The sequence below is a fragment of the Xyrauchen texanus genome, chromosome 47 (genome assembly GCF_025860055.1).
Source record: "Xyrauchen texanus isolate HMW12.3.18 chromosome 47, RBS_HiC_50CHRs, whole genome shotgun sequence".
Lineage (NCBI taxonomy): Eukaryota > Metazoa > Chordata > Actinopteri > Cypriniformes > Catostomidae > Xyrauchen > Xyrauchen texanus.
This window is the reverse complement of record NC_068322.1, coordinates 18,443,080-18,468,267: the sequence shown is the minus strand read 5'-3', so window position 1 is coordinate 18,468,267 and position 25,188 is coordinate 18,443,080. Positions and strand designations below refer to the sequence as shown.

Below are 25,188 nucleotides of genomic sequence, written 5' to 3'. Positions count from 1 at the left end.
AATATGAGGTATAATTAGATGTTAGTATTGAGTAATCATTCCCTCGGAGGGGTGGACCATTTCATACATTTTGAACCCTTGATTGACCGCAGGGCACAAATTAGGATGGGTGCTTTCGTATTAAATCATGCACATGGTACAACAATTCAAGAATAATGTCCTACCAGGATCCTGCCAGGAAAATTGTAGATCAGCGTTCAACGCAGATGACCCTTGATACATTTGGGAGTGTTGGGAAATATTCTTAGCTGAGCAACATGGTAAACAGAGTGAAAACACTCTGAAAAGCTCTGATGCAATTCACGTGCATCTGACTGAGTGGAAAGAATCTGGAATGAAAAGCATTTCTACAGTTTTTTTTTTTTTAATCGCCTTGCAGAAGTTTTTGTTAACTTGCCACCCATTTAAAGTGATCTTAACATTCTTTGTCAAGTGTGGATGTGGCTTCAAATGTGAAAAAGCGGAAATCCTGCATTCAGTGGCCAATACATGTAACCAGGCGCAGAAATAAACTGACGAGTCTATAGAAGTTGCTGATTGTGATTATATGTGTGACTTTACACTACATTTAGTTGTTTCTCATATGTATTTGTAGGTGTGTGAATGTACACAGGTTTCCTATGTGGATTTTGTATATGTATAAACTGTAGTTGCAGCCGTTTGTGAATGTAGCGCTCTGTCTCTCTCTACAGGTTGGATCCATGCAGTGCTCACCTCTCAGGACTCCATGGCATTTGGGGGGAACTTTTTGCATAATTTAAACATAGGAATGCAGCTGAGGTAATGCTCCTAACAACTCTTTATTTTTTTTCAGGGGTAATTATTTAAAAGGAAGTAAAGGAATATTACTGTCAATGATGTATGCAATATCAAGGTAAATATTCTAAGTGTTACCATTCCTAATGAAAATAAGCCTTCATGCTCATTTCAGGTGTTATGAGATGGAACGCAGACTAAAAACTCCAGATCTCTTTAAGTTCCCGTATTTTGAGGCCATTTGCTGGTATGTGGGCAAAAACCTTCTGGAGACCCTTAAAGGTGAGTGCTTTAGATCAATCCCACATTATCTCACCTAGACACCTACTTGGATCTCTATAAATCTGTCCTAATGTACAGTAGCGGCATGCTCAAATAGTTCAAATAAAGGAATAATTCACCCAAAAATGCAAGTTTACTCACAAAATGCATTTTTATTAATGCTGGACACAAATGAAGGAATTTTGAAGGTTGTTTCGTTCAATTTCAATAAAACGGCAGTTGATGCTGACTCCATGTGAATAATGTGTCATATTTCAAGTCTTCCAAAGGCATACGATTTAGTGTGAGACAACCTGAAATGTAAGTTATCTCGCAGTGAAAATCTTGACTTCCTCCATGGCTCTCCATTGCACGTTCTTGAGAGATGCTCATTCACAATGTGTAGCGTTTTAACCTGGCGGAAACAATAACGGAACGTTCTCAGGTGAAGTCTTTGAGTTAAAGGTGTGTCTGTTTTCAGAGCTGCGGGATGATGAATGCCAACCTCAGGGTTTTCTGGTGGAGGGGGTGAAAGCTTTAATCTCATCACTAAGGACATGGCTGAGGAGAGAGGTTAGAGATTAATCTCAGAAACACAACACAGAAGATTGTAATGGACAGTTAATTAGAACACAGTGTATTGGACGATGGCTGGTGGTGTTTTGAGTGACTGACTCTGGGGTAGTAAGAAACCTCTGGAATGGTTTAACAGAGATGCCTACATTACATTAGGCATCATTACACTCAGGAGAGAAGGTCCATTTGTCAATGTGTCATTTGTTTTGTAACGAAAACGTATTGTGATTCTTCTTGAATTAATGTTGTCTCTCTCTCTCTCTGTGTGTGTGTGTGTGTGTTCATGTTCATTCCCTATACAGTTGACTCAACCTAACAGTGAGGTTCCAGATAATATTAGGCCAACCCATCTCATTAAAGCTCTGACCAAGGAGATCCGCCACCTAGAGGTAAGACAAGCCTGAGGAAGTACAATGGCTGTGAATTGATGATTAGAGAGATTGATAAAGATATAGTTGGTGCTTTTTTTTTCCTCATGCAAACCAAAAATGTATATCCCAAACCATATTTACAGTGAAATAAAGTGTCAAATAAAAAAATAACTTTATTTTGAGCTTTTTGCTTTTAATCGGATAGAAAAGTGAGGCATTAGGAAACAGATGTGGGACAGGAGAATGAATCAAACCTGACTCTGGTCACCCATAAAGAAGCATCACCACACTATCGAAGCTCTTTCAATACCCACCAGGCTACTTGTCTGACAAAAGAAATTGTCAGAAATGCTGTCATCTAAGTTTATATGGTTTCATTTTTTTTAATTTTATTTATTGTATTATTATTTTTGGTTTGTTGGTTAGTTTTTCATTTGGTTGGGGTTGGGGTTGGGGGGGTTTGTTTTTATTGGTTTGCTTTGTTTTTTGTTGTTTTTTTGTATTGTGTTTTTGAATTGTGCTTTTAATTTTCCAGCCAAGTTTCTTGATTTTTCCAATGTTTACATTTTCAAACAGTTTCCAATGCCTAAGCATCTGTGTAATACATGTGACCGATTCACTGCATTGATTTCTTAAACAGGAGGATCCAAATAAATGTGTAAAATCTCAGGGAAGTGCTGAGTGCACTTTACCAAGCACCTCACTGGAGAAGGGATTTCAGGCACGGCGGCGATTGCGAGAACATCAACGCCAACACCACCACCACCACCATCATCATAACTATAGCAGCCGTAAACTGCCCTCTAATCTGGACATTCTGGAGTTGCACACGCTGGAGGTGCTGAAGAGACTCGAGGTTGGGCCACTGGAGGAGGTGAGAGCTGTTTTTCCATAAGTACACTGCAGAATTGAACTCCAATGTCTTATAATTATCTTCAGTGACATGCTTACCTTGATCTATTCTCACCAAATGACTGTAATATCATGCACTGTTCTGAGTCCTGAGTTCACCTTTAATATTTGATCTATTCACTGATTTAGCGGCATGCAATTTTCATTCTTCATTTCCAGTAAGAATGTCCTTATTTCTTGAAACAGGATCCAGCCTTCAGCTCCAAAGTGAATGGGAAATTCAAGAAAGTTTCTTCAGCGTGTGAAATAGGTGCTGAGGCTAGTAATGACAACGCCCTGCGCCTGGTAATGTGTAATGGCATAATCATGCGGTGAGGGTTCTGTTAACTTCACACATCATTTAAATCTTTATATTGTCCATCGATATTATCTGGTTTGGTATTATAATAATAATAACAACAAAACCATGTACACTACCCGTCAGAAGTTTGAAATGTCTTAGCCCTGGTCTTTCTCACCAAATATGAATATGCTGTTGTTTGTGTATTTATTTATAAAAAAAATTCCCAGATTAACATTTTTATTGGAGTTAACCATTATCCCCCTTAACCCCAATTAATTCCCAATCCCCAACCCCAACAAACACTCCCGTGGTTCAAGCCTGAGTATATACATATATAAATAAAGGTTTCTCTCCATGTGGTCTTCATTGAGAGCCTTCCAGAAAGGTCATGTATTTGTCCCATGCATCTAGTCTGCCAAGCTGTTTTTATGATACCATTTCAAATACCACCACCCTGCCCAATTCGGTGAACCATTCTTGAAATGAGGGAGCACCATTTGACTTGATGTAGTTTAATTTTTTTTATTTCTTTCCCACTTCCCATCCTCCAATACCAAGTTCAAATATCTTTATAACCTCTTAAGAGCTATTAAGGCCCCTTCACCAAGACTCTGAATTAACGAGGAATAATACACTGACACTTCATGATCCTGTCTAAAGACTGTGAGGGTGCTGTGTACTACCACCAAATATAGTACAAAGTAAATGGTGCAACTGTAAATACCTGAAAAATGTAGACCTAGAAATCCCAAATGCAAGTGTGAAATAATGGGATGGATTTTTACTTCTCTAGGCAATTTAATCGAAAGATATTTCCAGCCATAGACAAATGTAGTGAATCCCACCTATCCACATCACATGAGAACCTTTTCATTAATGTGTCAAAATTAGTGGTATAGTAAATTTATAGTAAAAGAGTTGGGGAAAATAAGTGGTATAATAAAGAATGAGTAGTTTTATCCATATGATATAATATATGACAATTTGTATATATTCTGACCAACTGAAGTGTTTCCTCCACAGAGAGAGGCTAACTAATGGAGCAGTTCAACTTAACAGAGTGGAAATTTCCCAATGCCATCAAGATGAGTTGGAGTTGGAAAGATTGTCCATATGCCCACAACAAGAAGTGAAGAAAGAAAAGACTGAGGAGGAGTTTGGAGTACACTGCACTATCATGAAACCAATCAATTATGGTGAGTCACTTGTAACTGTAGGACTTCTGTAGGTGTAAGTAAATGCAGTCTGTATAACAACACCATTCATTTAGTTAACTTTGATTAATGATTATTGTGTTGTTAATGAAAACATATATTTTTTAAATGATCTCGTTTTTTTAGGTGTAACTGTGGAGACAGAACTCCGGACGGAATCATCACGACATGCAGCGTCTTTAGACACTGACTCTGAATCGGAGGCAGAGGGTTCTGCTGAGGTACTGATGAAGACAAACGGGCTTTAACATCTACGCTCTCCATAAACCTAAAGAGATTTGTCTCTTGGTTAAATAGCTGACAAGCTTCCATTTTCATTCTTTACCCTTTTCTCTCAACAGAAGCGCTCCTCAGAGTCAGAGAGTTCAGAGGAAGAGGATGGAGGAAACCAGAGAGTCTCAGGGAGTTTTGAGGAGCATTTGAGCGACCATGGCCACCATAAGCAACCACTAAAACGGTATTCCCTGCATTTCACATACTTGTGAAACTTGCACAATTTTAAAGCATTACATTTGAAATTTTGACCCACAGTGTAATTAAACATGTACACTACCAGACAAAAGTTTGTAAAAACTTGCTTGAATTTGTTTCTCATGATCTTAATATCTTTTAATATGAAGGCTTAAAGGCTTAAATTATTGACATTAGTTTTGTAGTCTAGAAAATACACATTGTTCCTACTTGTATTTCTTTACAAATCGAAACGTTTACATTTTTATTTTTGTAAATGCATGAGTTGGACTGAATAGTGAAGGAAAAGCAGCCAAAAAAGGCCCTTTACCTACAGTCCTGGTACTTTCCCTTTGTAACTTTCAAGATGAGAACTCTTATGAGGAACGGGACACCCGAGGAGACTTTTCCCCTATTGCATTCACATCTAGTATAGACCATTTTTCTGATGTTATTTGCACACGAATTTCAATAGCAACACTTTATTTGCTTTATAGTCTCACGTTACAGATGCGATAAACTCAAATATTGTCTCCCCATGAAGTCGACAAACATGTGAAATGGGTGTTTCTCTTTGGATACTTTGCTATATGTTATTTTTGTTATGGGAATTGTAAAATTAACACTCTCAGTAGCAGACTAGCAGCTAGTTGTTTGCTAATGGTGGCTGTGGAGCTCCTCTCCATTCTAAATGCAGGTTTTTGTCCCATCACAGGCTGTAGCACATTCCACAGTCCCTATACGCCCCAAAAGTGTCTACCCTGGAGTAGGAGCTAAAAATTTCACCTAAAATGGCTTCGGGGAACTATGGTTTCTTAGGTGCTAAAGTGACAAAAAGTACCTAAAATGGGCTTTTGTACCACCAGTGGGAAAGGCCCTAAATTGTCCAGCATACACAATCCTCCTTCAGTACGGTTTAAAAAAAGGTTAAAAGAATGCCTGAATTGTGCAGAGCTGAATCTAGAATCTAGACAAAGGTTAGCTATAATATAAGATAACAAAATTTACAAAATAGAGGTTGACTAAGTAGGTGCAAAAGGTCAATAACCGATAAATTGTCAGATAGTTCTTCATGTATTTTCATTTTAAGTTTTTCATTCTTAGCCTTTCCTTTCTATGACGGGCAAAGACATTGAGGCTACAGTGGTCCAAAATAAAAAAGCAGTTTATTGTGCAACCAAAATCCCAATTATTACAAGAAAAAAATAAGATTTGGTGCATAAAGTGGGACTTAACTATAAACAGGCCCAAAATACACCAGAGACTCTTATTTTGAAATGACAGCGACTTGGCCCTGTTTAAATGCTCTGTTTTTAAATATTACCAAATTAAGCTTTTATAGGCTATATATTCACCAGATGAATAGTCATGTATACATTTACCAGATTAATGATGATTGCTTCAAATTGTAGAATTTTATATATAGGCCTAAAAAAAATATATATATATATGAAACGACAACTATCGGCAAAGATTTTGCCAAAAACCGATAGTTTCAAAAAGCAACTATTGGCACAGATTAATCGGAAAAATCAATATGTCGGTCTACCTCTAATACAAAATATAACATAGTTTTGATTTATTGAAAATGTTTGGTCACATCATCATTCCCATAATTCTATTTTAATTATTTCATAGTTTTAAAGATTTTCACATTATTTTAAAATGGGTAGGTTTGTCCAAAGTTTTTACTGGTGTTGTGTAATTTTACGTGTTTATTTTGGTTCATCAATCCTTTGTCCACAGAGAACGTCCTATCTCGCCAAGCACCAATGACGCCATTCAGGGCATGTTGTCAATGGCGGGGCTACTGTATCAGCAGGCGTCAGTAGGCAGCGCTGTTCTACAGCAGCCTTGGTGGTCCAGTCAGGGTAACCGCAACAGCAGCAGTGATACCTGGGACATCAGCGAGCCCTGCTCAGCATCCAACAGCCCACAGGGAGAGGATGGGAGTCTTGGAGAGGAATACTCGTACAGGGAGAGCTCACTGTCTCCTCCCCTACACCCCTCGAAAAGACAGGAACCCAACACCACGCCCATCAGCAACCAGGCCACTAAAGGTGAGTCCAGTCGTAAAAAATTGATCATGTTTATGGAAAGGAAATTGGGTCATTAAATGTCTGCAATTAGATGATTATTCCAGGCTCAAAACAAGTTGAGCTCTATGGGCGGCAACTGTCATGTTATTGTTTTGATGTCATTTTGATTCGTCCCTCGGTTTGTTTACATCATTACCTGACGTTTATGCACGTAAAAAAGAACATAAATAGCACATTTGGGAATTCACAAATTAATTCCAAGAATTTACATTTATAAGCAACAATGTTTGTGATAGTTAGACTTCTGAAGATCATGCATGAATCCTTGTATTGATACGAAAGCCTTCGTTTACGCAGTGTTTTGTCACGTTTACAGGAAAACGTCCTAAGAAAGGACAGGCGACGGCTAAGCAGAGGCTTGGGAAGATGCTGAAAATGAGTTGCCATAAAGGCCTTTTCCTGTAGCATGACGGAGGAAAGAATGACGCCATGTGTAATAAATCAAACACTGCTGCTTTTCTTTATAGGCTGGGATTAATGTCTCACACACACACACACATTATCTTACTCGCTCTGCATGTTTAGGTGACAGGGTGTTTAATGGCTCTAACTCACTTTTTCCACCAATCACATGAAATACACATTTTGTCCATCAGTGCAGGGAGACTGAGTATTCTTTGCAAAACAAAACATGAACTGCCAAAATTTGAAAAGGAAGCACAGGAAATCTTGTACGTTGAATTTAGCCACGGTAAGAGATGCTTGCCGAAGTTTTTTTTTTTTCGTTTCCACTGCCAGGAAATTGATCTACAAGCGAGTATCACAGGAGGAGGCCTTTTTCTACCCTACCTCCAAACACATCTGTAGCATGAGTGTGAAGGCTAAGGGTGTCTTCCTATTCCTCTACATCCTGACAATGGAACTGTTGCATAGATCGTTGGATTCGTGATTGCCCTTAAAGGGATAGTTTATTCAATAAAGATTTTTGTAATTTGATCACCCTTTTGTAGTTCCAAATTGTTGAACTCCCCTTTTGTGTCCTCAAAAGAAAGTAATACGGGTTTGGAATGACATGAGGGTGAATAAATGATGGCAAATCCATTTTTGTGTGAACTATCCATTAAGGCATTATCATATTCACCTGTTTCCTTCCCCTTTGATTGTCTCAGGCGGGGGAGGGCGTTTAAATGGTGCTGAACATTTGTATATACTTCACTAACCCTCTCTGCCTCTTTAAGCAATAATTGTACTGCTTGAGTGATGATGATTTGATGATTTACTGGGCTGCACTTTTAGGATGCAAAATCCTCTCTTTGTGTGTATTGAAAGCATGGCCACAACCAGCCAGCCATTAAATATAAAAGGGTGTACATTCTTTATAGCTATATCGTTTTCCCTTGATTTGACAGAATTTTTCTTTATTCCTTAGTGGACTTAAATAGACTAGTTAAAGGAATATACTGGGTTCAATTCAAATGAAGCTTCATTTAGACTATTTTTGGTAGGAATTAATGAGGCTAGCGAGGGATAGACTTGCCATACACTGTATAAACCTACTAGATCACATTTGATTTTCCACAACTCAACTTGCTTTGTATTCTGAATTGTTTTTGGAAAGGAGTGCATAATGTTAAATTTCCGGAATGATCCAAAACACTTTAAACAACAATACAACCCAGTGAAAAGACTGCTAGTATATCCCTAACAGCTTTGTTTTTATTCCCGTCAGAAACTAAAGATGGCGCCACTATAAGGTCAATAGACAGCATCTGAAAATAATTTTGAATGGCTCTTAACTTTGTAAGAACTAAACAAAAACAACTAAACATGTTGACAGAAATTAATGCATAATGGAATCTAGGGGAAATCATAAATTCGGACACGGACTGCCGTTGGAAGTGCGTTTCTGGTAGTGAGTTTGTTTTCTTCAAATGTGGTACCAATCGCAATTCATTTCTGTGGTAATCTACAGCATGCCAAAGATGCTGTCATTAGACCATTCCTTTAAGAGGGGGTATATATATATATATATATATATATGGCCTTCAGGTGTCGACAACAAGCAAGTTAAATAGTCACCATGTTTGAAACTTATATTCGTTTCAAATATAGTGACTATTTAACTTGCCTGTTGTCGACACCTGGTGGCCGTAGAGAGGTATTGCATCCTGAAGTATTACCTGTGAAATACTGTGTGTGATGTCGTTTGCTTGACTGAATATGCTGTCATGTGCTCAGCCTGCATAATTTATGTTGTTCTGTTTAGTTTGTTGCTAATGTCATATTTTTGTTGACTGGATAACTTATTAATCTCAAAGATATGAATAAGGAGTTATAGCGCATTCTGAGGTTCCTGTTTTTCTTTGCATTGATTTATTTCTGTAAATACGAGTATAATTTTGAATGTTATCAATTTGAGGAATTGGGTTTTGTTTGGGTTCGGCTTTACATATATTTTTTTTTAATAACACAATTAATGCTACTTTAATAACATAATTAGATTTGTTTTAATTTGATTTCCTGTCAAATTTACCTTTTGAAATGTTAGTGGAAAATTCCTTTCATTTTGAACGTGTTCCTTTATTATGTGTGAGGTTTTTTGACAGAGGAAGAAAAGTGTTTCTGTGGGAAAAACATTTAGTGGTGCTTTTGTGGGAAATGCGGAGAGGCTGCGATTCTCTTTCTCAGGGAACATCTGATAAGTGACATCTTTGAATCCATCACCAGCAATGTCATACAATCCCTCAATGATGTGTGTTTATTTCCATAAACATGCCAATCGTGCATATACGATTTTGATACACTCCCACTTATTTTTGTCTAATTGGTCTAAATCCCAAACTACTACAAATTTGGGTTCCTACAGTATATTGAATACAAATGTGAGACTTTGTGAATAGAATAGAACCAACAGATTTCAATCAGCTATTAAGGACTGTGTTGTAAGAGGTGTGTTAGATGAAAAAGGAATTGCACTATTTTGGATCTGCAGGACTTGAGTTTGATAACTACTGAATCTCAGGCTTTGATACAGTTTGAGTTTGTCATATGCATGTGTTTGAGGTGTCTGGCAGAATGTTCCTTTGTTTAGTCCTACTCATTAACGTGAATGACACCTATACTATTTCAGCTCTGTATTTCTGAAAGCAAAAAGCTCATCTTAATCAAATTTGACTGAAGGAGCTGGTCTTCAAACAGGTTTCCTTTGCTTTTGATGCATTAATTGTACAGTATTTATTATGCTCCAATTATTTTCCATTTTTACCTGTGGTATAAGCTTGATGTCACTGTATTTTTAAATGCTGTGTTCTTTTCCTTGTCAACATTTCCCAGAGTTCTCTTTGAAAGTTCTGGATGTTACTAGTTTTCTCCAATGCAATGTAAATATAAAAGGGAAATGTTTTATAGATCACATGTTTCCCACTCTCCTTTAACAGATGTTAAGTTACAAACAAAAACAATGTTCTATTGACAAAAGTCCAAGAGTCATTGACATGTTCATTTCTTTAATTACAAGGTTGAATATTTTTATTATATAATGCAGATGCTTACAATTAGACTTGATAATAAGTCCATATACATCCAATTTCTCATACAGAAAGTGTGTGTGGGTTTGTGATCACATATCTGGTGCACATCTGCAAAGTAAAAGAAATGTCCATCATTGCATGCACGCTTTAGCAACATGCTAGGTTAAGGTCGCACTAAAGAAAAATACATGTGATTAAATTTATATGTACATTGGTGTGTTGTGGGTGTCTACTCTTCATCATCAGGTGGGATTCCCAACTCCTCATCTGTCCACGCAGAGGTGTCTGGCCATGGGAAATGACCCTGAAAGTGACGTATAGTTTAAAAAATATTATATAATTAAAATACACATACTATAGATCTTGGGTATGTTCGGAACAGCATACTACTAATGCAATATTTGTAAAATGCACAGAATACAGTGTATCCTGAAGTGTACTCTAGTATTTCATTCGGCCATTTGAATACTTTAACTTCAACTCAATGTTCAGTAATTACTAAATGATTACAGAAAAAGTAGCAAAAACAGAAGCATTTAGTCTCCTTGAGATTAATCCTGAGTCAGTACTTTTAACTCACCAGTATGGCATCCGGGTCATGCCAGGTGTGCCAGAGGATCCAGAACCACATGGCACCACTGAGCAGCTCAGATTGAAACTTCTGGCTCTTGGTGGTCTGAGGTGGCTGTCTGTACTGAGGCTCAATGTGTGGACCTCCCCCAGCCCTGAAACATAACAGACCGGCTCAATACCAGTCAATATAGAACGCTAATATTGGCTAGTGATGCTTTCTAAGGTCGTTTTTTTCCCATTACACCAATTGTTTTTGTTGCATGTAAACATCTTAACTGCCATTCTTACTGGCTTATCCAATGTGCGCCAGTGTTGTGTGAATGCCTCTAAACAGTTTGACGTCAAACGCAGAGAACAGGATTATTTCAAATATGTAATTGCTTTGATTTTTTTTTTTTTTTTTTAAACAAGCTGATTTTGGGGAGTAATCAGTGTATTGGTGTGCATGAAAACGCACTCACTAACTCCAAGAGCTTTTAAGCTACAACCACCAAACTTTGCACAGACTTTCAGACTGTTCTGGAATAGTGTGCCCTCTCTTTTATGTCTAATCAGACATAGTTTTTGCACAACAGATGATCAAAAATCAAGAAAATCCCATAAATTTACATTGACAATGTTCAAACGGGCCTGCGGAATGCTCGTTATTTCAAACTCCAATTTTCAAAAAATGTAAAAGTAAAAAAACCCACACAATCCCTTTGCTTTAAGACTCCTTTATCTAGTTATCTCAATTTTTTTTATATGGTTATTGTCTAATAATGAGAGAATGTTAATTTTGGGGTGAACTGTCACTTTAACTACGGCAGCATTCAAAAACGCAGGCAGCGGACTTGCTGCAGAATCAGTTAATGGATTAACTGACAGCTGTTTTAAATTTATGTAACTTTAGGAAACTGGACTCTGAACAGTTTGAAAAGCACCTTACTTTCATCTAGCCTCCATATACAGCCTCTGAAGGCAGCATTTTCCTGGTTTTGGATGCAGCCTACATTTATGCTAACAAAGAATACTATGATAGAAACAGGCTTTTTATAATATATTAGGACATTATATAAGATGCTGTGCATTTCATAATTAGCTTGATCATTAGACAGTTAATCAGAATGAACTTGCACATACAAGGAATTTGACTTAGTGACAGAAGCTTCCAGTGCACAAACAATACAACAAGACAGAGATAATAATTTTTATAAAAACGTTAATAGAATATAAAGTTTATATAAAAATACACAATAAGACTACAATATGTTATATATATATATATATCTATCTATATATATAGTGCAAGAGAATGTAATGGCAGAAGAGGTAGGATATGTTAAATAAATATACTTGACTGTTTGTTATTGCACAGTTATTGCTCAATGGGGCAGTTTTAACTATTAATGAGATGGATAGCCGGAGAGAAAAAATTTCCCCGTGCCTGACAGTTCTGGTGCTCAGAGCTCTTTAGCGCTGGCCAGAAGGCAACAGTTCAAAAAGGCAGTTAGCTGGGTGAATGGGGTCCAGTGTGATTTTGTTTTTCAGCCCTTTTCCTCACACTGGAAGTGTACAGTTCTTGGAGTGTGGGAAGGGAAGAACCAATAATCCACTCGGAAGATGCAGTTAAGTTATCATGGTACTAACATGTTTGTTTATATATATATATATATATATTAGGGCTGTCGATTTAATGCGTTATTCAGTGTGATTAAATTAAAAAATAATGCGTTAAAAAAAATTATGCAATTAAGCGCAATGCCCCGCCCAGAGTCCTGGCATCATGTACCACCTACCTAAAGATTGTTGCAGACCACAAACACCCCTTTATGGCAATGGTATTCCCTGATGGCAGTGGCCTCTTTCAGCAGGATAATGCACCCTACCACACTGCAAGAATTGTTCAGAAATGGTTTGAGGCACATGACAAAAAGTTCAAGGTGTTGATTCGTGTCCAAATCCCCCAGATGTCAATCCAATTGAGCATCTATGGGATGTGCTGGACCAACAAGTCCGATACATGAGGCCCCACCTTGCAACTTACAGGACTTAAGCTGCGTTCACACTGCCAGCGACACGCAGCGAAAAAACAACCTCATTTTCAATGAGAGCTGGTGACTTCCAGCAACACGAGGGACAGCGACCGTTAGCAACCAGATGTGAGTGTGTCCAGCGACGTGACAAAGTTGAGAAATGTTTAACTTTATGCAAATGAAAAGCGACATTCGGGAGCGATAGCCAATACGAGAGAAGATGCTCACATGATCCTAATATTTTAATAATAATATTAATTGTAAAGACACAGTGCTGTTTAGACTCTCCATACACACGACTAGCAACCTAACCACCAGCCACTGGCGACATGCAGCGACAAAGTAGCTGGCAGTGTGAACGCAGCTTTAAAGGATCTGCTGCTAACGTCTTGGTGCCAGATACCACAGGACACCTTCAGAAGGCTTGTGGAGTCCATGTCTCGATGGGTCAGAGTGGTTTTGGTGGCACGAGGGGGACCTACACAATATTAGGCAGGCGGTTTTAATGTTGTAGCTGATGTGTGTGCAGGGTTGGGAGGAATACTTTTGAAATGTATTCCACTACAGATTATATGCTGTAAAATGTTATTTGTAACATATTCCGTTAGATTACTCAAGGTCAGTAACGTATTCTAAATACTTTGGATTACTTCTTTAGCACTGGTAGATTTTTTTCACCTGTTTTGACTATAAAAACTCTGTACAGACAAAATACTCATTAAAAATACATCCTCTGAAAAACTTAAATATCTTATGCAGTGCTGTTTCTAAAACAAGATATTTTTACAGGAAAACAACAAAATGTATCATCAAGAATATGATTTTTGCCCTAATATCAAAGGTCTTATTAATAAAAAAGAAGTTATGATCCACTGTGAATTTTCTTGATACAAAATATGATCGTGTCTGGTCACATGTGCATGTAAAATGGCTAGAAATAGCATTTTAGCTTAGCATAAAGCTAACAATTTACACAAGGTTTATTTCTATTTATTCTGCTCCAAACTTACTTCAAACGTACTTCTCTGTCTGCTCGTATGAATGTAACACATCATAAGAAAGTGTTTCACCGCTGTTAAAATGCACTTTAGATCACATCATTTATATGTATAAATGAAACAAATGACAATAAAATGCAAAGTAATCTCTTCAGTAATCAAAATACTTTTTGAAAGTAACTATTCTAAATACCATTGATTTAAATTGTAACTGTAGTGGAATAGTTACTTATGTTTTGTATTTAAAATATGTAATCCCGTTACATGTATTTCGTTACTCCCCAACCGTGTGTGTGTGTGTGTGTATACGCACACATATATCTTGTGGATATATGTGAATCATTCAGTACCATATATCTCACAAACTCAGTTAAATGCAACTCCTGCAGTACTCTACTGGTTTAAAGCAGCATGTTTATCCTGCAAGCCTCCTGAAAACAAACACTCACTTTCTGACGGTCATCTGCTGAGGTCCACGCCTGAAGATCTGCAGGCCGGTGCGGAGGACACCCGCCGTCCTCCTGAGAGAAGACATGCTGATATTTGTTGCACCACTATTTGGGGCTTTCTGACTTTTTTATTTAAACTGCGGTGAGCAGTAAGCCAAATGTCACCTTTGCAGCGGCGGCTGTTTCTCTAACGTGCCAATAACGAGCGCTGTGATTGGTTAGTTAAAAAAAAAAAGAAACTGAAATCTTACTCGGTGTCTATTCGCTAGAGGGCGCCAAATAAGCATAATTCGCGCTAAATTGAATGGCAACCGATAAACAAATAAATCGGTATATTCCGGGTTCAATGCAAGTTAAGATCAATAACGTTTTTAAAGTATTTTGTGGAATTATGTTGAGAATCACGAAAATTAACTTTCAACTTAGACTTGGAGTTACAGTGAGACACTTTACAATGGAAGTGAATGGGGCCAATCCGTAAACATTACAATACTCCCTGTTTAAAAAGTACAGCCACAATATGTACACAATCTGAGTGTTAACATGGTTTTATTGTGATAAAATCACTTACTAACCTTTTCTGTGTAAAGTCACATCCAATATACCCAACTTTGTTGCAAAGACTGTGTAAAGTCACATCCAATATACCCAACTTTGTTGCAAAGACTGTGTAAAGTCACATCCAATATACCCAACTTTGTTGCAAAGACATCATAACATAGTAAATCTACGATTTAAACAACAGCTCAAATAATAGACAAGTCTTAACAGAATAATAAATGTAAGTGCTTTAATTTAATTATAAGCTTTAAAATTCTGTCTTTAAACCCTCCAAAAATTGGCCCCATCCACTTCCATTGTAAGTGCCTTATTGTAACAAAGATTTTTGCATTTTTTAAAGAAAAGAGGGACAAATAAATGTTTTTTTGTGTGTGTGTGTGGTATTCAACGTTATGCAACAAACACGGCAGTAACAAAGTAATTCTGGGCCCCTTTCACACAAAAAAAAATACAGTTTAAAATTAATTATGGGTCCCTAGAGTCTTTACCACCTTTAACCCCATTATCTATGGCCCTGGACACAAATGATGTGGATTGGGCTTAATTTGTAATTGACCCAGAATATTCCTTTAAATCTATAAATGTTTATGGAAATTATTTAAACAGTTGTCAGTGCATGTGTATATAGGACACCCAAGGCAAGCCAAACTTTTTAAGCACTTTATTGGACACACTAAAACAGGATCATATTTTCAGACTTCACACAAGATCTTTATACATATCTGGTATTTCAATCCATTACAATTTTAACATACAGAGCAATCAGTGTTTTGAGATGTTGCTCGTGCATGCAGTTGTCATGAATGGGTCCGTGTGCTTGCCGCACCTCAGTTTGACACTTACAATGGCTTACAGCGTATTGTGCTGGAAATGAAAACACACACATGTGCCATGAGGACGCTCGGTATCGCTTAAATGACAGACAATGTTATGATGCAATGGTTTAAAAGTAATGTGACTTGTGTTTAGTTTTGCACAATTTATTGAGGCAGCGAAGTAGAAAAAGATCCAATACGCCATTTACGAATCATCATCATCCCTAGAATAGAATAGAAGTGGGATCGACAACATGGCGGCTATGGAAACACAATCAATGAGGAAGTCGAGCAGTGTTTCGTGCCCAATACAGCCTTGCATACAAAACGACCGCGAGAATATAAATACCATGAATATACATGACTTACATAAGTCATATGCTTGCGGATATGACTTCGCACAACGCAGATGTTAAACCTCAGGCGGGACGTTTCCTGAGTAGCACCAAAACAGGAAATGCCCTCCCTCAGTCGAATTATTTTGTTGCAACCCAAATATATACATGCGTCTGCTATTGTGACGTTATGTCCTTGCTTCAGAGAATGTGCGCGTCACTATTATGACAGCAGGTGCACGAGTGAAATCTGATATCGCGCAAACAGACCCAGGAGAACAAGTGTAGATGTTCAAGATCGTGTTTAATAATTAATAAAGAAGACAAATCGCACAATCATCGTAAGATTCATTCTAATATACCGGCGTTTGAGGAGACAAAGGCCACTAAGGTTCATCAATCGTTAGCAAGTACGCATTTTAAAACCCACGGCTGATGACGTACTTTTCAAAGAGCTCAGAGTCTCCATCCAGTTTTTAGTCAATGATATGTTCTGACATGAACTTGACCCCGCCCAGTGCGAGCTTTGTGCAGTGCGCCAGGAGCATCGACGCCGTCTTTTTGCGCTTTACGCGGTACAAATGGACTGGGGAAAATGTGTATACTCCTCTAAAACGCAACGTTTCCAAGATCCATGCATTGAGATTTTAAGCATCGCAAATGGTTAAGAAGATTTCGAGTTAATGGCGCCCTGTTGTCGGATCTCCGGGTGCGCCGCTCTCCCCCAGCAGCTCAGCGCCCGCCCATATATGGAATTCATATGATGTAATCGACAGCCAATCAACGCCGAGATGTTAGGACAATGAGCTTATTATTGGTCAAGGGCAATTCATTCTTCTCAGAAAGGCCAGGGATGGGCAAGAGCAGAGAAAAATCGCCATTTTAAACGGTCGACAGCAAGACGGCACGATTTTGACTTTGAAAATAATACCCTAGCCCCGGAACTGGTCGGATGTCACTCGTCTTTATATCCATATACAACCTCAACGTCCCGAAAGTTTAAACCCGAAGATGATTTGACCTGGCGAAGGTGATCCTGTGCTTTAAATCAGCTCGATTTAACTACTAGATAATTCGAGCTTCGTTATCAACCTCAACTAAAACCGCGCAAATACAGTCATCGGCGCGTTAAATCTTGGTATTGCCGTGTTTCTCCAATCTGTGTTGTTAGCAACGGTCTCCTTCAACTGCTAGTCGTTAGTTATACAATACATACAGCGCATGCGCAGGAGGATGCCGTGTAGCTGCAGTTCAGGATGGGGGAGGCACTTGAATGAAGCCGTCGGTCGAACACCAACATGGTACTAGTTTACTACGTATATTACAGAGCCGCAATCAATTCTTAACAGTTTATACGTATAAATATATTCATTTTGTCTCAACATGAGACTGAATAATGACAACGACAATGGATAGGTGAAGAGAAGTGTGCACAAATCACACAAAAAATGGGATTGTCTGCAGCCATTGGACAAATTACTTTTTTGTTACTCTTTCCAGGTGTTTGTGTTTACACCTAAGGTCATCTTTCCCATTTACCATTAATAGAAAATACTGCATTTGTTTAAAGGGTTACATAACAGATTTTGCAGCTTACTGTTGGGGGGCCTTACAAGTAGGTGTTCATATTCTACCATACTAGGCAATGACTCTTGTAGGCTGCCTCCTGCTTTGTTTTCTCCCTTCTTCGCTGCTCTTTTTATTATCTAATAAATGTGTTTGACATTTTGTTACCTACAATGGTGAAAGGGTTGCATAAAAAAGGAAACATGTAGGGACAACTTCCATTTCAGCAACCTTTAAGGAGAACACACGACTTTACCACCTACACAGACATACCCTGCGTTTGAAATTGCATACTGTCACTGTATATTTGATGAAGGACTCACTTCTCAGTCGATAAACAGTACATTCTTTAGGTATGCATGCGAGTAGTATTAATAGATTCTGGACATCTTTCATCCAGAAACATGGGCATTGTCCCGTGACATGGATATATGATGTAATAACAACAACCACAACATTTACTCTGGTTTTGTCAAACAAGTACCATTTTAGCATGACAAACAACTTTCTTGGTTTGGCACTTATAGTTGAAAAGAGCTGTCCAACTCACGGTTCTCCACCGTTCTTTTAAATCCAGCATTTTACGTTTATGCAGAGTAACCTCAGCTCCTGAGGGATTATGGGATCGATAAATGTCCAGTTGATCTGCACTTCAGAATCTCGTCAGAAATAGTTTTATGAATACTGAGGATTCTGACATAGTACTATTCTATTGGCATACTGTTTGGCGTACTATACTTTAGGGCAGTATGCATATTCAGATACAACATTATATTGTTTAATCTGTTTATGTAAAGTGTGTGGTTTAAAAAGAGATACAATTTTTATAAATCCGATATTTCTAAGCTTCAAGAATTTCTATGCAAAAACAAGTTTTGGCACAGTTATAAACCACAAAACCTTTTTTCTAGGGCAGAAATTGTGGAATTGATTCCGATTCCAGGTATTCAGAATAAATGAAATTGATTCCAAGAATCAGTTTCTGGGCTAATTTTCCTGATTCTTAAAAAAAAGAAAGGCAGTGTGAAATCTTACAATAAACAGGGCAATATAAAGCATACCTTGCACTATTTGTGATTGCTTGTATGAAAGACAAAGAGTTTTAATATTAATAATATAGGTTTATTATAATAAATGTGGATCTGTATGCACATACCAATGCACGATGCTTCAATCTCATTGTACGAATATGGTTGGTTGAGCAGATGTGCGTTTACTGTGAAGAACTACCGTAAAATATTTCAATTCTGCATACACTGTGTAATTGCATAGAAAAACTCATAAAGCTTATCTAGAATATGTAGTAGTTTGGTGATTGAGAAAAATAAACACAGTCCGAACATGGCACCAAAGTCCCTTTCAAGACAAGTCAGTCTACTTGGCTGCCATCTTGGGGATGCTCCTGGGCAGCAATGGTCTATAAGTGGCATAAAGTTACAGCTCCTGTCTACTTGAATGTGGGAAAGACTGAAATCTTAAAAATGGTTGTTCAAGATTATGATCAAGAAAACTTTTCAAATCAGCTGTAAAATCTGACAACAGTATTATAAATTATGCTTCTTTAGCTCAAAAAAAATAAAAAAAGCTATTTTTCAGGCCAGTCCAGTTAGTGTGCATGCACACTCTCTAGTAAACTGCTAGGCATTGTCTGTATCTAAAAGATATTTTATCTGAAAAGCCCAAAGTATACTTCAAGTTTTGATGCAAATGCTTAGCGTATATGTAACGGTAGCCAGCTGGTACATAGCTGTGCAGTGTGTAAACTTCACTCTCCTACCATGTGGACCCACTAATTAGTGCAAATGATTCCAGGCTCATACGCATGCTGCACGTTCAGAGTACACACGGTTTTAAAAAAAATTGTCCCGCACGCCTTCAGTGCCCAAGCACTTTGCTGATGAAGAAATTTGCATCACGCATCTAGTACACAAACAGCACGTGTTCGCAAATGACTGAAGTATACTTTGAGCTTTAGGCAGGACTTTTATATATCTTTTTTATATATCTGCCATATCCACCTTATTTTGCAATGCATAAGTAAGCAGCGGCTGCATTTTCAGTGAATGTGAGAAAGTTCCGCTGGCATTGACCGCAGCGTAATTAACTAGAAGGTTATAATACCAGAATTAGTAATCTGGGCTTACAAACTATCACACAACCATAGGATGTGAAGCAGAATTAAGTGCCAATATCAGATAATTTTTTTAAGTCAGCATTTGTTGTAAAAGAGTGAGTAAATCATTCACTTGTTGCTGTGTGTTGTATTGAGAGACAGTAAAAAATATTTTCTTTACTGAGATTATGATAATGCAGTCTTTCTTGTCTCCATGTAAACTTCCATTCATATGTACCTACATTACCTTACATGATACCTTTATTTATTTATTTCCAAAGGCGATGTTTCATAAGCCATGCTGAATAGGAGAACTGTGTGTCTGTTTGCTATACACCTCTAAGAAAGAGAGAATGCTCTCTGACAAGAACGGAGAGTAAAATGCATTTATTATTTAGCCAAGATGTAACAAGATGCAGTTTTGGTACAAAGAAAGTTGAAGGAGCATCTGCTGGTTGTGCAAAGTTTATGGAGGCATGTCAAGACGGCGCGGAGGACTGTCCTGTCAGCGCCAGATCTCTCATTCATTCTGCCTGTGCAACAGTGTGTGATTAAACGATGGCAAAATTCGATAAATGGTAAAACTATATGTGCTCAAAACCAATGAGTTTATGAAAATGTTATGTAATTAATGATAATATGAAGACATTTATTGCCAGCCTGTAATATAAAGCAGCATTATGTAGTATTTTTGTATAGCTAAAATAGCTAAAAGTAGTACACATTCAAGGTTGATAATGGCAACGCCCTAGTTTTGCTGAAAATTAAGGTGGATTGAGTGTTCTAATTACTCCTATTCATTTTAATTCAAGTGCTCCATCTTGGGCTAAATAATCTCTGATGAATGCGGAATCCCAACGCCTCTGAATAGAAGAAACAATTCTTTTATTGGAATCGACTCCTAACCCCACTAAACTTTCATGGTGATGTATATGATTAGTGGTGCCAGCATTGTAAAAAATAAATTAAAAAAAAAGCAGAACTTTAACTATAGCTATTTTTTTTAAGTTGATTATATATATGAATGAATTTAATTATATTATAATGAAATAGCCCAACTGTGAAACGTCACCATGTAGTTTGTCCTGCATCAAATTGTGTAGCTTATTGAGGAGAGTTATACATTTCAAGACACCAGAATATCATAGAATTTGGGGGTTTGACTTGAGCCTGTAAATTAACACCTAGCAGCCACTCTAGCATCATGGCGATACGTTTTACACAGGCAAACATATCACCATGATCTTCGTACAATGTAATAACAAGCGCACTTTGTTATGCCCTTTCAGTCTTGAGTTTCTCATACACTGACGTGAAGAACGCAAATGCACACTCCCGATCGCCATGGATGAACTCTCTCTCCTTCCCGCTCGCCCCTGAGGTTTTGCTCCGGGAAACCCCGCGGAATGAAGAGGCGGAGCGCGCAGTGACAGAGACTCGGGCGGGGGTGATTGGGGGGAGGCGGAGTCACGGCACTTCTGCCAAGGCCGCCATTTTTTCACAGGGAAAAGAGACAGGAGTGAAGGGATCTAGTTTCTAACTGTCGGTACAGACAGGGACAAAGTTATCGGGTCTTAACAAACTAAAATCATGCGTTTGAATTAGAGGAGCACGGGGCACGCGAGGAGCAATTCAAGTGCAAAACTGTGCCGCGATTTGAAAAGCGTTGCTACACATCCGCAGTGGAGAGCGGAGTATTGTTTTGGTTGTGTAGTAGATCAGGCAGCGGGGTCTCAGCCGAGTTCCCTGTGTCTTCATTCACAGTTATAACAGTGGACAGCAACGGTAAGTACCTGCTAAAATCCGACAGCTATCCGTTTGTTGATCACACGGGCTTGTTTAATGCCAGTTGTTCATGTGGTTGGCTAACCGACTTGCTGGTCCCATCCTTATGTGGATGCTCAAACTGTGACTCTTATGGGCTGATGTTAGTTCATTTGAAAATCAGATGTAATTACAATGTTGTTACTGCATCTGTCAGTCCACCTTTTGCAGTATAAAGCCAATCTAGCTGTTAGCAAAGAGAGGAAATCCGAGCTGTGTGTATGTTATGACTTAATTTAGCAGCTAAAGTGGCTAACTGGCTCACACCCACCATTTAATACTAAACAAAAGCACTGATCTGAAGTTGTAGACCCGTTTTACCATGCTAACAATCAGAAAAACAGCACAATGTTGGGGCTAACGGAAACTCGTTGTCGTTTCTCTGGCGTTGTAAAGCTGCTAGCTCCAAGAGCAAATGCTAGCAAGTTAGCCAACTAAGAAAGAAACAGATCAAGACTTGAACAATCTCTTTACAGTCTGGGAATGTGGCTGAATGAGTGTTCAACAAATCCTGCAGGGCTTGTAATGCTTTATTTTGGGGGGAAGTGGTGGTCACATCCCACGACATATTGACTCCCAGCTTTTTATCTAGTGTTAAGGGAAAATACAAGCATCGTTACAACTATTTACACGTGTCTTCGATGTGCATGTTAAGAAAAGAGATGTGTTTAATGTTTAAAATGACCTGTTGTGCCCTGACAGAGCGTCTGACCAACACTAACAACAGGGCTTTTGTTTACACACCTCAACTCTAGCTATCCACGTCCACTCTTATCCCAAATCTAGCCTACAAATATAAACTTTAAAGCTTCTTGATTGGCCAAAACCGTTTCAGTAACCCACTACAATATGTTAAGTTATTTGAATCTACTGTTTTCGCACGGTGTGTGTTTGGAAGGGCTGCTAGGCATACTAATATGTTGATGTAGCATCCATTACGTTAAAGCGCTTATTTAGTGTCCGGCTGATCACTAAAGCGTGTTTTGTGTGGTTGTGTGTTGATCATGAGTGTTGCAGGTGTGGGGGAAGGGTGCGGGCTCGGTTCATGCTGTAGTCAGAGCTGCTCCTTAATCTGGACCAGAACCGAGCTGCTTCACGAGCGAGCTGCGCAGTTCCGTTATTTACCGAGAATAAACCCTCACTCGACGCGTTATTAGGCGTAGAGATGCTCGTGGTTTATATGTATCGCGGTAAATATAACGTCCAAGTTAATTTGAGGGGAATTTAAACGCTTGAGTTGCGCATTAGCATAGCAGGCTAAGCAGTTAGCTTCGACGACTATCTGATCGGCATGATGCTGTTGATTAGCTCGAGCCGACACGATTATTTCGACTTTAGGGCCTCGCCAGTGAGTTATTCAGTTGATCAAGGGCGAAATAAAGCCGTTCAAGTGCACATGTTCCTCTCAGATAACCTTGTTTATTTTGAGGTACCGCGATGTTTGGCTCGTCGTCGTCAGTCGGAATTGCTTGCTGCGCAGAAACGACAAAAGCGCTCTCCCTCATGATAAAAACATCGCATTTGACAAGTGAATACTTAAGTATGCGGGGAAAGTCGGTTTCTTGTTATCTCGGCCGTTCCCCATCAAATTTCAGCGAGTCTTCGAGCGCTGTATGTCCTCTCAGGTGCATTGTGAAAATGGCGGATGAGTTGATGTTGTGGTAATGAAAGCCTCCACACCCCTAGTTCAACTCTCACACACTGCAGCGCCAACACACTCACCCACAGGCAAGTGTACAACAACACACACTATAGTGCATTAATTACAACATTATTCTAGTTCCTTGAACGCTTTCAAATACAAAAGTGCTACATATGTGTTTCTAAACACAGAATAAACAACACAAATCATTGTGCAGCTCATTCATGAAGCAAATTTTAATTATAGGTATTTATTAATGACAAACATGCTCCTTTGGTATGCCACAAAAGGTTTCCCCTCTCAGATGAGTGGTTTCAAAGGAGTTGAAAAGAGAATGGGTGTCATTGGAACAAAAGCGCTTTTAGTGCACTAAACAGGAGACTGGTTTTGGCAAGATGACATATTGAAGTTGCATAAAATAATAAACACGCAGCACTTTGAAAAGAACAATGGGAGATTTATTACCACCCCACAATCATCTTTGTGTTTGATAGTAACACAAACCCAATCGCCACAAATAACTAATCTTGTTTCTCTCTAGGTTTACAACTTCATCCCCTGGACGATTAAAGGAATAGTTCACCCAGAAATGGTAATTCTCAACATTTACTCACTTCTGTTGTCTCAAACTTGTATGACTTTCTTCTGTGGAACACAAAGATAATTTAATGGAGATATGAAGTCTGTCCAAACTAAATGGTCAGTTCCAAAAAAACATTATGTCAGCATAAAGGTAATCCGTAAGACTTGCGATCCACTCGGTTTTGGGTGAGAACAGACCAAAACAAATTTCACTGTAAAAATGTGAGATTGCATTCCCTAGGCTCAATCATTGTTTCAAGCTTGGTGCTTGACACATGAGCAGAGCACTAGATGGTGCTAGGAAGTGTAATCAAGTTTGAAATCATGATCACCAAGGAGATTTAGAGTGGAAGAGGAGTTGCAGTTTGGTCTGTTCTCACCCAAAACTGATTGGATCCCTTAAGAATACTTGGATTAAAACACAAGTCTTATGGATTACCTTTATGCTGCCATTATGTTCTTTTTGGAGCTCATCAAAAAGTTCACCATACTTAGTATGGACAAACAGACTTCATATCTCCAATAAATTATCTTTTGTGTTTCATGGAAGAAAGTCATGAGTTTGAGATGACATAAGGGTGAGCAAATTAAGAGAGAATGACCATTTCTAGGTGAACTATTCCTTTAAACAAAGTCAATGCAGTTTTTCCTGATCAGTTTGTATAGAGACAAACACTTGTGTGCCTCACCTAAAGAATATAACAGGAAATGAGATGTTTCTCTAACTTGCACACAACTCCCTATTAGTTTCTGATGGTTTCATTTGAAAACTACTTGACAGAAACCGCTTTGGTTTAACAACCGCTCTAAGACCCTGACTTTATTTGAAAATGCCATTGGGTTTACTGCAGTATTGTATGACGCACAACCCACATGGCTGTGTCATATTTCTCTCATGATTACCGCTCCCTCCCTCTGGTCAGCAGGGAGTTTACAGGTCCAGAAGAATGTGGTTATTCATCAGAGCAGTATGATGGGGTAAACATGGGGCCTTATGCATAATGAAAAGACGATGCTGCTGCAAAAATGTAATCTTGATCTTGGATGGGAAGCAAGCAGGTGACTGCTCTTGCATGAACCGATAGCACATCATCAGGGGCTTTGGTTATTCACTGCAGATCAGTCATGGGTCAAGCCATCATGCTGCGTTGCAGTGCTTATTTATACACATTTTATCATTACTTATGTGTCTGGCTTTTAAATTAAGAGGTAGAAAGGAATGGTTCTGGGTTTAGCACAAGTTGAGGACAATTGCGGTTACAGAAATTCTGTACAATGAAAGTGAACGTGGCCAGCCTAATGTTCCAACCATCGTAGCAATTC

At 38.5% G+C, this 25,188-nt stretch overlaps 3 protein-coding genes across 7 annotated transcripts in view; 2 read left to right on the top strand and 1 right to left on the bottom strand.

Annotated features, from left to right (window-relative positions):
• LOC127639111 (lysine-specific demethylase 7A-like) overlaps nt 1-10,170 on the top strand; it is a 29,766-nt gene extending 19,596 nt beyond the window's left edge. The window contains exons 8-18 of the mRNA XM_052120965.1: nt 693-780; nt 932-1,038; nt 1,499-1,590; nt 1,896-1,982; nt 2,605-2,838; nt 3,063-3,187; nt 4,183-4,355; nt 4,500-4,594; nt 4,715-4,830; nt 6,570-6,883; nt 7,239-10,170. Coding sequence (XP_051976925.1) covers nt 693-780; nt 932-1,038; nt 1,499-1,590; nt 1,896-1,982; nt 2,605-2,838; nt 3,063-3,187; nt 4,183-4,355; nt 4,500-4,594; nt 4,715-4,830; nt 6,570-6,883; nt 7,239-7,327 — 1,520 coding nt within the window. The 3' untranslated portion in view covers nt 7,328-10,170. The remainder of the gene's footprint in view (nt 1-692; nt 781-931; nt 1,039-1,498; nt 1,591-1,895; nt 1,983-2,604; nt 2,839-3,062; nt 3,188-4,182; nt 4,356-4,499; nt 4,595-4,714; nt 4,831-6,569; nt 6,884-7,238) is intronic.
• Nucleotides 10,171-10,352: 182 nt separating this feature from the next.
• ndufb2 (NADH:ubiquinone oxidoreductase subunit B2) lies at nt 10,353-14,627 on the bottom strand. Its single transcript, XM_052120966.1, has 4 exons — nt 14,428-14,627; nt 10,973-11,117; nt 10,603-10,696; nt 10,353-10,500 (listed from the first exon to the last, which is right to left on the bottom strand). Exons 1-3 carry the CDS (start codon nt 14,511-14,513, stop codon nt 10,622-10,624), a joined length of 306 nt encoding a protein of 101 aa, XP_051976926.1. The 5' UTR covers nt 14,514-14,627; the 3' UTR covers nt 10,353-10,500; nt 10,603-10,621.
• Nucleotides 14,628-21,259: 6,632 nt separating this feature from the next.
• Nucleotides 21,260-25,188, top strand: part of kmt2e (lysine (K)-specific methyltransferase 2E) — a 48,094-nt gene continuing 44,165 nt past the window's right edge. For 2 of the 5 annotated variants that reach the window (XM_052120519.1, XM_052120517.1), the window contains exon 1: nt 21,260-21,602. The gene's annotated coding sequence lies outside the window, so the exon portion shown is untranslated. The remainder of the gene's footprint in view (nt 21,603-25,188) is intronic. The other 3 variants (XM_052120521.1, XM_052120520.1, XM_052120522.1) reach the window with 2 other exon arrangements.